General features: G+C 39.5%; 1 protein-coding gene across 1 annotated transcript; it reads left to right on the top strand.

The window, feature by feature from the left end:
• The first annotated feature begins 3,891 nt into the window (after nucleotides 1-3,891).
• Nucleotides 3,892-13,049, top strand: Fam217a (family with sequence similarity 217 member A). The gene is made up of 7 exons (XM_078020492.1): nucleotides 3,892-4,977; nucleotides 6,240-6,336; nucleotides 7,974-8,058; nucleotides 8,181-8,194; nucleotides 8,805-8,879; nucleotides 8,971-9,038; nucleotides 11,480-13,049. The coding sequence occupies exons 1-7, from the start codon at nucleotides 4,469-4,471 to the stop codon at nucleotides 12,693-12,695; spliced, it is 2,064 nt and encodes a 687-aa protein (XP_077876618.1). The 5' UTR covers nucleotides 3,892-4,468; the 3' UTR covers nucleotides 12,696-13,049.
• The last annotated feature ends 1,373 nt before the right edge of the window (nucleotides 13,050-14,422 follow it).

Below are 14,422 nucleotides of genomic sequence, written 5' to 3'. Positions count from 1 at the left end.
TTGGAAAAAAATTACTTAATATATCTAAAGTTCAGGTTACTTGTTTTAAAATTAGTAACTAGTAGACTTGCTTCATGGGGTGGTTAGTAGTATTAGATTGATTAATCAATCTAGAATTTCAATAATATGTTGGCACCTTGTAACCACAACATATATTCTAGCAAATACTATTTTTTCAGTAATTGAATTAATTCAAATTTTACTGACACCCACTATATTCCAGGCAACTTGCTAAACATAAAAAGAGCAGGTCTCACCTTCATGTTGCTAAGATAGTGACCTGTTGCAAATGAATAATTATAATGTCACATGAGCAAGAAATTGTAAGTAAATCATTTAATCAGAACCCCAAAGAAGGGGTTTTGATAGAAGTCTTGCAGGGGATAGTAGTATATTCTTCCTGAGAAGTCAGGAAAGATTACTTCTGAGCTAGGACTGTGACTAGAGTTAACCTCGCAGACTAAAACTAAAGTTGTTTTTTTTTTTTTTTCCAAAGGAGGCATTATTGTAGGAAAAGTAAAAATGATGTACATCCTGGAGGACAGAGAAGTTTGGGAAATTGTAAAATGTCTGAAATAGGTGCTGTAGTAGGCACTGGGAAGGAAAGGTGATACGCAGATACTTCAAGGCTGGCTGCAGAATTTTTTTTGTTATTATTTTTTTAATTGCTTTTATTTTTTAAATACACAACAGCAGAATGCATCACAATTCTTATTACACATATAGAACACAATTTTTCATATCTCTGTATAATAAAGTATGTTCACACCAATTCATGTCTTCATATATGTAATTTGGATAATTGATGTCCATCATATTCCACCATCATTGCTAACCCCCGGCGCCCTCCCTTTGCCTCCCCCACCCCTCTGCCCTATCTAGAATTCGTCTATTCCTCCCACGCTCCCTCTCCCTACCCCACTATGAGTCAGTCACCTTATATCAGAGAAATCACTCACCATTTGTTTTGGGGGGATTGGCTAACTTCACTTAGCATTATCTTCTCTAACTCCATCCATTTACCTGCAAATGCCATGATTTATTTATTTTTTCTTTTTCTGCTGAGTAATATTCCATTGTGTATATATGCCACATTTTAAAAATTCATTCATCTACTGAAGGACATCTAGGTTGGTTCCATAGTTTAGCTATTGTGAATTGTGCTGCTATAAACATTGATGTGGCTATGTCCCTATAGTATGCTGTTTTTAAGGACTTTTGGGTATAGAACAAAGAGAGGGATAGCTGGGTCAAACGGTGGTTCCATTACAAGTTTTCCAAGGAATCTCCATACTGCTTTCCATATTGGCTGCACCAATTTGCGGTCTCTCCAGCAGTTGTATGAGTGTACTTTTTTCCCCACATCCTAGCTAACAGTTATTATTGTTTGTCTTCATAATAGCTGTTCTGACTGAAGAGAGAATGGTATCTTAGAGTAGTTTTGATTTGCATTTCTCTAATTGCCAGAGATGATGAACATTTTTTTTATATATTTGTTGATTGATTGAATATCCTCTTCTGAGAAGTGTTTGTTCATGTCCTTGGCCCATTTTTTGATTGGGTTATTTGTTTTTTTTGATGTTTAGCTTTTTGAGTTCTTTATATAACCCAGAAATTAGTGCTCTATCTGATGTGTGAAGGGTAAAAATTTGCTTCCAAGATGTAGGCTCTCTATTCACCTCACAGATTGTTTCTTTTGCCGAGAAGAAAATTTTTAGTTTGAGTCCATCTCATTTATTGATTCTTGGTTTTAATTCTTACACTATAGGAGTCTTATTAAGGAAGTTGGAGTCTAATCCCACCTGATGAAGATTAGGGTCTACTTTTTATTCTATTAGACGCAGAGTCTCTGGTTTAATTCCTAGGTCCTTGATCTACTTTGAGTTGTGTTTAGTGCATGGTGAGAGATAGGGGTTTAATTTCATTTTGTTGCATATGGATTTCCAGTTTTCCCAGCACTGTTTGTTGAAAAGGAGGCTATCCTTTCTCCAATGCATGTTTTTGGTGCCTTTGTCCAATATAAGATAATTATAATTTTGTGGGTTTTCTCTGTGTCCTCTATTCTGTACCATTGGTCTACCAGTCTGTTTTGGTGCCAATACTATGCTGTTTTTGTTACTATTGCTCTGTAGTATAGTTTAAGGTTTGGTATAGTGATGCCACCTGTTTCACTCTTCTTGGGAAAGACTGCTTTAGCTATTCCAGATGATTTCATGATCGCTTTTTCTATTTCTATGAGGAATGGCATTGGGATTTTGATTGTAATTGCATTAAATCTGTATAGTGCTTTTGGTAGTATGGTCATTTTGATAATATTAATTCTGCCTATTCAAGAGCAAGGAAGATCTTTCCATCTTCTAAGGTCTTCTTTGATTTTTTTCTTTAGGGTTCTGTAGTTTTCATTGTATAGATCTTTCACCTCTTTCATTAAATTGATTCCCAAAAAGTATTTTAATTTTTTTGAGGCTATTGTAAATGGGGTAGTTTTCCTTATTTCCCTCTCAGAGGATTTGTCATTGATATACAGAAATGCCTTTGATTTATGGGTGTTGATTTTATATCCTGCTACTTTGCTGAATTCATTTACTATTTCTATAAGTTTTTCTGGTGGTTCATCACATCAATAGTCTCAAAGATAAGAATCATAAGATTTATAGATGCAGAAAAGGCATTTAACAAAATACAGCACCCCTTCATATTTAAAACACTAGAAAAACTAGGAATAACAGGAACATGATCTCAACATCCTAAAGGCTATCTACAGTAAGCCCCAGGCCAACATCATTCTAAATGGAGAAAAATTGAAGGCATTTCCTCTAAAAACTGGAACAAGACAGGGATGCCCTCTTCACCACTTCTATTTAACATAGTCCTTGAAATACTGGCCAGAGCAATTAGACGAAATAAATTAAAGGGATACAAATAGGAAAAGAAGAACTTAAATTAATTAGCACTATTTGCTGATGATATGATTCTATACCTAGAAGACCCAGAACTTGTTAACATTGATGAATTAGGAGAGCATCTGAGGTCCATGTGTTAGAGCTGTGGGATGGAAAAGAGACTAGAGAGGCGACAACCTGATAGGGAGACCTCCAAGGAAGCTGCAGGGAATGAGGCCTTCACTGATTTGGCCCAGCCCAGTTTTAAAGTTGGGGATACCCCATAGAATGCAGCCAAGTCTCTCCTTTTCTACTAGGGGTAAACAGATAACAAAAAAAGCAAACAAATCAACGGAATTAACAAATAAAATTGAGGAGCCAGGCATAGTGGCACACACCTGTAATCCCAGCCACTCTGGAGGCTCAGGCAAGCGGATCATGAGCTAAAAGCCAGCCTCAGCATCTTAGTGAGGCCCTAAGCAACTTAGTGAGATCCTGTCTCAAAAAATAAAAATAAAAAAAAGTTCTGGGGATGTGGCTCAGTGACCCTGGGTTCAATCCCTAGTACCCCACACAAACAAAAACAAACAATTGAGGAATACAAATGATTAAATAAAGGTAGAATAAAGCAGGTAGAAAGGCCTGAGAGGAAAATGGAGATGCAGAGGAAGACACCTGTGAGCTGGGATCAGAGATCCAAGACACCCTGGAATCTGTGGTCAACATTTGTTATATACCTATATGTGCATTATTCTAAGAAGATTCCATCCTCCTCAGTATATTAAGATGCTTATTGAAATATCTGGGGGATTGAATCTAGAGCCTGGTTTTCAACCCAACGGAACACAGTAGTATCAGTGGCAAAGTAGTGCAAAAAATTCTCAAATATATTAACTCTTTATTATAAAGAATAAGACTAAGAAACATTTTTTAGTAGTCAGATATGTTTTGTTTCAATTTTTTCTTCTATATTAACCTGTTATGGAAAATGTGTGTGTGTGTGTGTGTGTGTGTGTGTGTGTGTGTGTGTGTGTGTGTGGTGTGTACTCATTCATTCCTCCCTTTCCTCCTCTCTCATTTCATGGAGCTTGGTAGGAGATATGCATTTGTGGGTACAAAATTGGGCTCAATCTAAACGTATCCCAGACAGAAAGAAAGACATGGACTTTTGTTCTTCCTGTCCTAAGACAGATGACCCACCTGAAGGGGACTGTCCCGCTTGCTCTCAGCGGGATACTGTTCTTCCACACACAGGACCACACAGACCCAGTCTCTAGAGTGAGGGGCAACGCCTCTGGAGGCCTGTGCCCAGGCGATCGGCCTGGAGCCTACTGGCCGCCACGCGGAGTCCTCAGCCCCGGGCCGCGGAAGGCCGGAGGAAGCCCGGGGAAGACCCCCGAGGACCCGGGGAAAGGCAGGGGAGGGCCAGGAGGCCTCGGGGAGGGTCCCGGAAGCTTCAGGGAGGCCGCGGAGGCCCTGGAAGGGTCAGGGAAGGCCGGGGGAGGCGCAGGCCGCCTCGAGGGCCGCTGGGGCGGCAGTGGCTGCGACCTTGCCGGAGGGGTGCCCTGGGAGCACTCCGCGCCCCGATGGACGAGTGGGCAGCGACGCCCCTGCCGGAGTCGGGGGGCGCGCAGGGGTCGCACCCGAGGCCCGGCGGCGGGCGGCCTGGCGCTCCCGACACGCCGGGCGGCCTGGAGACCCCCGAGCGGCTCCCCCTCCGGCCAGCCCCCAACAGACCCGCGGCCCCCGAGTCCCTGTGCCCCTGGTGGAACGCAGCGACGCCTAGGGCGCCCCGGCCGCTGGGGCAGGCCCCGGAGCCGCAGCCCCTGCCGCGGCTGGCCTCCTGGAGCCCGGCCTGGGCCCTGGGCCTGAGCTCTGTGCCGGCGCCGGCCTGCGGGCCCCGCCGGCCCTTCACGGCCGAGGGCCAGGCCCCCCGCTGCCCGCTGCCCTCCTTGTCCTCCCGCTACAGGAAGGCCGAGTCGGAAGGGGCGCTCGGCAAGCCGTTCGCACTGCGCGCGGAGCGGCCGGGGCCTCGGGGCGGCTTCGCCCTCGGAGAGGACACCGGGGAGGACACGTGGGCCTGCGGCCCTGTGGGGTAAGAGCCCGAGCCCCGGGCGACCGCGAGCCCCACCTGCCGCCCTGGCCCGAGCTCCCCGCTGAGACCAGCCACATCCCGGGAGCGAAAGGGAGCTGCCCGCCCAGGGGCCTGGGGCCCCTTCAGACACCTGCCTTCCCGCTCTGGGACTCCAGAAGCTCCCTTTCCTGGTCTGAAGCTCCTCCTGCTGGTACCCTTTTCGGGTGCCTGGGGCCAGGGCTCTCCCCCAGGACAGGACCCTGGTGGCCCCAGGCGGGCCTCTACTCCAGAGCCTCCTTCCTTCCGCATTCTCCCCAGCAGTGGCCGCAGACTCAGGGCAGGTGGACCATCCCCTATGGATCTGTGTCTCCCGTTTCTCCAAGGCTCACCTTTACGTCTAGGAGACAAAAAATTGAAACCAGTTAGCGGATGTGTATAGTATTACGTGGCTTTAATTTATAATTCTTTCCAAATAGTTATATCTTAACCCAGTGATTGGTCTGTTATCTTCTAAATTTCCAATGCTTTTACCTTAAATTATAGTGGGCTTTTTGGACACCATGGAAGTTTATTGTGGAAAATATCACCCTGTCTTGGGGGCCTTTTAATGTCTCTGAAATATGCACAGGATTCTTGTTTTGCTTATATATACAGTTGACCTGGCTTCCAAATAGAGCACTTTTTATTTATTTATTTATTTATTTATTTATTTATTTATTTTTTAGTTGTAGTTGGACACAACACCTTTATTTGTTAGTATTTGGTGCTGAGGATCGAACCCAGGGCCTTGCACTTGCTAGGAGAGCGCGCTACCACTGACCTACAACGCTAGCCCCAAATGGAGCACTTTTTGTTTTGAATGATTCAAAACAGACATCATGGCCCTATTTGTTAATTTCCAGATAACTCACCCCCCCTTTTTTCCAATTTGTATTTCATTTTTCTTATCTGATATCTCCTTTCTCACCTCTGTCTTAATTTTGTAATCATCTGTCAATTAAAATTTCTAGTTTGCTTTTGTTTGTGCCCTTTCTTGTCCTGGTTTGCCCCGCATTTTTTTTTTTTTTTAATCCTGGTTGATTTCATATGGTTACTCCAACCTCACAGTCCACTCTACTTTCTAAACATTTTCTTTTATTTCTTTTTTTGTGTGTGTGTGGGGTGGAGGGAGGGATCAAACCCAGGGCCTCATGTATACCAGTTAAGTGCCCTAAGCTCCCACTTTCTTTTTATATGAATGTTGAATCTTACCCATAAATGTGCCTGTCCCACAACCTGTATAGGATTTTAAGGAAACAGAGGAGCAGCTACAACAAAATGGGCAGAAGAAATGGTGAGAACTGTGTCGCCACGGTCCATCTGTCAAGCATTTCTCAGGAGGTATGGCAGATGCTACTGAACTTGAGCCTTTGGGCAGGAGCTCTCATTGCTAAAACAATTCCCACTGACTTTTACTACAGAGATAATCTTACTGCTTTCAGTTTGTGAGCTGTTTGTACTGTTTTTCCCTCTGCACGTTTGAGATATCAAACATTAGCTTCTCTCCAAATCTCAGAAGATTTCGTTAAAGATGCTATTTATCAGTTATCAGTCAGGCAATTCTCACCATTTTACGTTCTCATGTGTACTTCATGGAAAATATCATCAAGGCAATAACCAAGTCCGAGGCCTTAAGAAACTTGCAAACTAACTGATTTCATATTTAGCTGACCAGCCTTCCTTACCCATGTCACATTTGATTGTTAATTTGTTTGTATAAACAGCAGTTTTTATCAACTTCTTTTTACCATATGAATGTAAGGATGTTTCTCACATGTACATTTGAGACACTAACTAGTGTCCTGGGATTATATAGCTGAAAGAAATTTGTGAATCCATTGGGGAAGTTTTTAAAATGCAAACATCTGACTTTACCCTCATTCTACTGAATTAGAATCTATATTTTTTATCAACTTTTTTCTTTTTAGTGCTGAGGATGGAACACAGGGCCTCACGCATGCTGGGCAAGCATTGTACCACTAAACTACAATCCCAGCCCTCAACCATCATTTTTAAAAAGTTCCCCAGGTGGTTCTCATATAGCAACTAGACCTCACATATGTTATATCAGAAACAGAAGTTTATTAATTTTATTTTCAAAAGTTTCCAAATAAAAATAATCGGCACCCTCCTTTCCCATATCCCACTATCCTTCCCATCAGGAGATACCCTGCTGTGAATAAAATTAAATCCTTGTGTGTATTGAAGCTTATTTCTCCCTGTTCCTCCTTAGTGTGGAGCTGATACCTAATAATACCTAACATTTCATTCATTTAGAGATTCATTTATAAATTTTTTTTGTCTGAGATAGAAAACAACTAGGTTCACTCCTCAAGTTACTTTTGTAACTTATCACTTCCCCTTTCTAGAATAGAGTATTACAATCATTCCCTGCCCACACACACAGGTTTCCCCTATAGCACTCTGCACAACATCTGGAATAGAAATACTTAGTAGATATTAGTACCTTTCCCTTTTCAATCATTTTTTGTTTTCTTTTTGAGTATTTCCTGAGTGTTTCTCAACATCTGAAATCTAGATTGAGATTTATAGACTTGTTAGCATTGGATATAATGCAAGGATTGGTGGAAAGGTTTTGTAGGCTTTCCAATCTGGTGCTCAGACACAGAAAACCTGATGAACATGCCATTGTGTGCCACTAGTGGAACATGACTTTTTATTATATTTTAAAATCAATTTTGAGAACCTGTGTGTCATTTTAATAAAATGAGAAGGGAATCATAATTATGGTAAGAGTGCTTCCATTTCCTGGATGTCAGGTGTTATCAAGCTGGTAAAGGTTTGACTAAAGGAATTGTCTTCATCAAAGATACTGAATGCATCCATCCTGGAGGCAGAGGGGTCATAGGACTTTGGGCCTTGTGTCATACTTTAACCAAAGAACGTGTAAAATTGTGTACTTGGGCTTTTAAAAATCTTCTTAATTTTAAGTGTATCCTAACCAAATATTATTTTAGAATGTATCTTCCTGGAGTTTGGATTCCGAAGTACCTGTTCTTGAAAATAAAAACCTCCCACCTGGAAGGGATAGTGCGGCAGGTGGTAAGAAATCCTAGATGTGTATATTAATACTGGAATAATTACTTATGTTAAAGGGGGTTTGTTTGAATGCAACCTGTTTTATGTAACTATTAATTGTCATTTTTTCATACACATTCTTTCAGGCAAAATTAATAAGGTAAGGATGTTTGGTTTTAAGTAATTCACAAACATATTGTTTGAAAATGATAAGCATATTTGAAATTTTTTTCTTCTTCAAAATTAAACTTTAAATTTTATTTCTGTAGAGTTCTTCAACCAAGGCAACATGTTTCTGTTTTACAGGGCTGAAAATTGTTCATTTAATTAATATTTTGTTATTTTAACTATTTTTAATAAAACAATACTAGACATGGAAATTGACATGTAGTAAATATAGTGTTTTTTAGTCATTGCCAAAAGGGAAGTATTCTCAGCCCTTACAATGTATCAAAGTGGTTGAAATGGTAAATATCCTGTTTTGAAATGGCATAAAATTAATCTTTCACTTACAATTTTTGATCAAAATATTAAATGCTTCACTGTAAAATAATGTTAATGATACTGAAGGTTCATTAGTTAACAATGTTTAGTTGGTGTTGATAATAGATTTCTGATGAAATCAGTAAAAAGAAAATGATTTTTGTATGCATAAAGGGAATACATTGGCCCTTATGATAGATCCTGTGGTTAGAACAAGAACTATACCTTCTTAGAACATGAACAGGAAACACAGGCATGTTGTGTTTAAGTCTTCTGCTGCTTCATAGAACCATTTGGAAATTCCAGTAGAGCAACTGATGCTAGAACTTAATATGTCAGAGCATGCTCACAGGAGAACACAGGTGGTATTTTATTCATCGTATCATACTCTTAAATTATCATTCAAAAATTCATGTATTTTCTAAGACACTGCCATGATCTTTCTATTATCAGAATAGTAAACAAGAGCTGTTTCAGTTATGGAGTTACCCTCTTAATGAAGGAAGTACCATGGAGAACAGGTAAGAAGATATTTTTGTAATACTCTAAATTACTGAAATAATTTTAAAAACAGATGAATTAGCTGCTTGAAATACAAGAGCCAAAAACAACCAAAGAAAAATTGTATGGAAATTACAGAAATCCACCCTGAAATAGGAAGTGGTAGTGGACACCACAAACTAGCCAGCATGCAGGTAAGAGGTGAGTTCACTGTGCCCTTGCTATGAAGGCTTAGATGACACTAGGGTTTTCTTCAAATTGTAGAAATTTTCATCTCTTACTATGGAGGCTTAGATGGATAGAGTTGGACTTGTCGTGAAAGGAAAAGGAAATATAATAGGGAAGTACTATTCCAGGAACTCTTTGCATTCTCTATACATATTAACTCATTTAATCTGAGCCCAGTGTTACAAGGTAGTTGCTGTTAGCATTATCCCTGTTTTACAGATGAGGACACTGAGGCATGGTGACCAGTTCTGTAACTTGTCAAAGTGACACAATTAATGGATGGTGGAGCTGAGATTTGAAGGTAGCATAGTCAAATCATATTTCCCTGGGTTTGCATTCTCATATTTTGTGCTTAGATTTTACTATAGATTAGAACCAGCTAGACTGCCCCTTAAAAACATAGGTGTTTGGAAATTACCTCTTCTTGAACACGGCTTGGTGACACTTTTACACATAGTGAAGGGCATCCCAAGTCCCATTCATCACATCCAGCTGTTAACAACAGAGTGTGTCACTTGACAGTAGCTCTCTTCTGGTCAGAGGATTTCAACTCCATGAGGCCCAGAGGAAAGCTGCCCTTATGTAAAATTCAAGGGGGAACCAAGAAGTGCCAGGAGAATTGTGTGCACTAACAAGGGAATGTTGGTGCTGCTGGATAGGCTAACTTTGTGAGAAAGCACTCAGCTAGGGACAAGGATGTCAAGGTAAGAGGTCAAACACAGTGAACTGACTTTTATCACAGTAACAGAGGAGCAAACATTAAAGGAGGCAGAAGAAGGCAGTGGTTGGGATCACAGCCATGATCTCTACCTCCTGGGTTCAAGTGCCAGCCCCACCAGTTACTAGATATGTGACCTTAGCCACAGTGTATCTCAGTGTGCTTATCTATAAAAGGAGGAAAGGGAGAGAGCCCATCTCATGAGGATGTTGTGAGGACTAAACTGAAGCATGTGTTTGATAGGGATTTGCTCTTCATGCAGGTTAGGCCTAAGGATGATACAGAGATGGAAGTTGGGTGTCAATGAAATAGTTCATTACATTTTTTCTCCTCAGTGTACCATCAACAAGTAAGGAGGATGAAAATTACTTGCATTTAGTGTTTAACATTTCACAAAGTACAGTGATATAACATGTTCTCCTCAGAACTCCCCTGAGGTGGATATTGACCTTTGCATTTTGCTTATTCACTGCTGCTGGTATGGGGTCACACCTAGGCCTTCCTCCTCCAGCCTGCCTGCTCTTTTTACTATACAGCAGGGGGCTCCTGTCTTTGAGCTACTGCAGATTTAAAGGGATTTTCCTGTAGTTTTTCAAAGGCAAGGCAGCATTCCTAGTGCTTAGCTATAGTGCTTAGCTAAATGAATAAACCTTTATCACCTTCTGTAGTAATTAAAGTATTTTTCAAAATCCTAGATTACCTTATCTTTACTGTAAACTGGCCACTTATAGAAACAAGACCAATGTTAAGACCACATGTCAACTTAAATGCATCTGATCTTTCAATCCCAGTATTTCTAGCTATCTTAAAAAAAAACTAGCAACTCAGTATTTTATGGCCTAGTGTTTTTGCAGTTTTCAGTATTATTGTTGTAGTTTTACAGTATTGTTTTTATAATACCTAGAAGAATCAATCCTAAAGTAAAAAGGCATCATTAGAAGAGAATTACTAGGGACTATATCTGGAATAATTTTGGTTTAATAGATATTTCTTACTTTTTTGTTAGAATAATTTTTTAAAACTATAGTGATTAACAGAAGTCTTTGTTAAGTAACCTAAGTACATTCGTTAAGTTTCCTTTTATCTGATTCTAAGTCATTTCACTATAATTTCAGTTTGAATTGGATATCCTAATTTTCAGACATCATAATTTCATGTGCTATATAGGTAAATGAATATAATTAGCCACTTTTAACCTTGTGGCTTCGTAGCCACAGTTAGCTGTTTTTAGGTCTCATTTCAGGTGTCTTGCTACCGGCTGGATAAGCTAAATTTGTGAGAAAGCACTTGTGCAAAGGGATATCTAATTAATATTTTAATCTATATAGTTTATATAATTAAAGCATATTTTGAAATTAATATATTTTTGTTGCAGATAGCTAGATACACATATACATATGTGCCATTGGGAACTAAATGTTAATCAATCTTTGACAAAGGTTATTTATTTGTATCATTTAATAGCATTTTAATTATAGTCAACAAATCACTCATTAATTAAATTATTTTTTAAAGGGAATTCAAAAAATCTACAATGGAAACTGGCTTTAATGTAGTCAATAATCCCATAAGGCTCTTTACCCTAAACCACTCATTAACAAGTACTCCAGCTGATCAGAAAGCTGGTTCTAAACTGGGACTGCCGATGCCGATAGGTCTCTACTGGCCCTATGCTGACGGAGACTTTTTAAAGGACAGAAGTGAGTTTCAAATTGATTCATGTTCACCTATAGAAACCAGCAATGGAGAAACTTTATCTGCTCCAAACTGCAACCTTAAACATGGAAACAGCAGTGTGGAAGAAATTTTAACTGATGAAAGTGACTTATCAGAAAACGAGAACACTAATGATACTTTACTCAGCTATTTTAAAAAGATGGACTTGAAGTTAAAGCCAGAAACAATAGAAAATGTTGAGGAATCTTTTACTGAGGAACCAAGTGAAGTATTTCTATATCCTGATTTTCTTCCCCCTCCTTTCAATACTCTGGATTTGCACAAATTTGCCTTTTCAAGATGTGAAAATTGGAAAGCAACATTGGACTCTCCAGAAAGCTCCATTGAACAGCTGATAACTCGTTTACTAGAACTGGAACGATTACAACATATGACTATACAAAAGGAGCGGTCTAGGCTACCAAGTGCTTTCTGTTCTCCAGCAGTTTCTGAGCGACCCTCTTCCTCCAAAAGTACATTGAAAGCAAGGCAGCCCAAACTTCCTGACGCTTTGAGTCTTCTGACATCTTGTGTAGATAAAAGCCGAGAAAAGAGAAAAAACAGTTCTGGTTGTAGTAAGCTAGAACAAAATGCTTCAAAGTGGAATTGGAGTGGTGATGGAAAATATAAATGGAATTCTAGATCACCATCTCTAAAAAGTTCACCAACCACAAAACAATGTATTGCAACTTATGATGATTTTAAGAATCCCAAAAGTTTCACTTCAAATTCATGCCAAGAACTCTCACCCAAGCCTTCCACCACCCAAACTACTCAATCACTGGTTAAAATAGGCTCAACAAGATGCCTGCCATCAAGGTCTCCAATACCAGTTTCACCTATACCCCTGTCTTTTCCTGAAAATCACAGGGAAGAGATTAAATCACAAAGGACCAAAAGGAAACCTTACCAAAAAAGTATACTAATGAATAGACCATTCTATATTCAGAAACTAAACTGTTTTTCACCTTCGTTCATGGATAAAGGTAAATGCTCACCCATTGACCAAAAATAACTCTTTTCTTTCATACATCCCAATGTGAGCAAATGTATTCCAAGAAGTTCATATGATTTGTCATTCTGAGATGCAGGCATAAAAACAAAAACAAAACAAAACATAAATAAATTAACAAGAAAACCCACACAAATTGATTGCCTGGCGAGATACGGAGTGTAGCCTGTGCGTCACAGCTGAGCCATCTGTATACAGATCCAAGGGCTTACACATTGCTGCATCTGACAATTCTTCACGTTATGTTTCAAAGAAACGTTTTACTTAGTAAACCTAAGTATTCTCTTCAGCAGCTTGTTCTTTTGTTGTGATTGTTTTCCAGTATAACTCTATCATCAATAAATGGTATAATTGATAGATTGCTGTTGTAGTTATTCTTGGATCGAGCTGTGTTATAATCATGTAAGACTTGCAGTTACTTCTCAGTGACATTCTTCAGAGATCTTCCCACTCTGTATCAACCTTTTTCTTCTCCCTCTTAACCTCCACAAATCATCTGTCATTCTGATCTTTGGACACTGGTGGGCCTTTAAAAGTTAAAGAAGTTGCTGTTCTCTTAATTGAATATCTGAGATCCTCCAGATTTTCCCCAATCCTTAGAAACTTGCCATTTGTCCAGGCCCTTCTTTGTCCTATACGTGAAAGTAATTATCAATTCTCTTTTGAACCAACTACAGGTTTAGGAATACAATAACCCTTTTCCACTTCAACCTGATAGTTGAAGAAAAAATCTAATAAGGTCGTAGTCCGCAGTCAGAATCTCATTACTGGATTTTTTTTTTCTTCAAAGATCTACATTGTTGTCTTTCCCTGAACCTTAATTCATTAACAAGTGAAAAACTTTGACAATCTTTATTGCTAGGAATCAGGGAAACAAACAAAACAATAGAATTCTGGCTTCTACCTCTGGCTGACTGAAATAAAATTTTGGGGAGAGGGATCCATAGACACATACTATGAACAAGCATCCTGAGTGATTTTTATTGCAGGTGATTCTTGGATCACTTTGGAAAACATGAAGAAAAGCCTTAACATGCATAAATCGAAGATCTGGGTATCCTGGGCTATAGTGTGCTTCAGTTTAAGCAGATGATTGATGAATTCAAATGAGTTTTTCTTTTCTTTCTTTTTTTGGTACTGGGGATTGATCCCAGGAATGCTTTACCACTAAGGCATATCCCCAGCCCTTTTTGTTTTTTGAGACAGGGTCTCACTAAATTGCTTTGGGCCTCACTAAATTACTGAGGCTGTCCTAGAACTTGTGATCCTCTGCTTCAGCCTCTGAGCTGCTAGGATTACAATCATGAGCCACTTGCCTGGCTAGTTTTTCTTCCACATTAAAAAATAACAAATGATTATAATTTAAAACATTACCCAAATGTACCAAATGAAATAAAAGGCCTCTTCCTTCCCACCAATGCGAGGCACAAACCCAGATATTATTAACCCACAGATTATTCTGTGTATCATCCTCCCAAATGAGACAGAATATTTGAATTAGGAATGGGGAGATGCATTAATGAGTAATTCAAATAAATGTTAACGAGAGCAAATGTAGTTTGCTTTCTCTGTTACTTTTAGTTTAAAAAAAAAGGTTCAAATAGTTTTCTAAGAGTTTTCTCACAGGGAGCATGCTTAGCTTTTAGTTAACATCAAATAATTTTCCACACTAGAAAATAATTGGTCAGTTCCCCTAAAAGTAATGGAACTTTACCTGTATTCCATCCAAT

This window comes from Ictidomys tridecemlineatus, chromosome 8, assembly GCF_052094955.1.
Source record: "Ictidomys tridecemlineatus isolate mIctTri1 chromosome 8, mIctTri1.hap1, whole genome shotgun sequence".
Lineage (NCBI taxonomy): Eukaryota > Metazoa > Chordata > Mammalia > Rodentia > Sciuridae > Ictidomys > Ictidomys tridecemlineatus.
The sequence above is the reverse complement of the archived record's forward strand: the minus strand, read 5'-3'. Positions and strand labels throughout refer to the sequence as shown.

What these genes read in the sequence shown, in the direction of transcription:
- Fam217a (XM_078020492.1), top strand. Translation starts at nt 4,469, where the DNA reads ATGGACGAGTGGGCAGCGACGCCCCTGCCGGAGTCGGGGGGCGCGCAG. An exon ending in TGTCAAGCATTTCTCAGGAG is followed by an intron (nt 6,337 to 7,973) that starts GTATGGCAGATG and finishes ATATTATTTTAG; the next exon opens with AATGTATCTTCCTGGAGTTT. An exon ending in GGAAGTACCATGGAGAACAG is followed by an intron (nt 9,039 to 11,479) that starts GTAAGAAGATAT and finishes TATTTTTTAAAG; the next exon opens with GGAATTCAAAAAATCTACAA.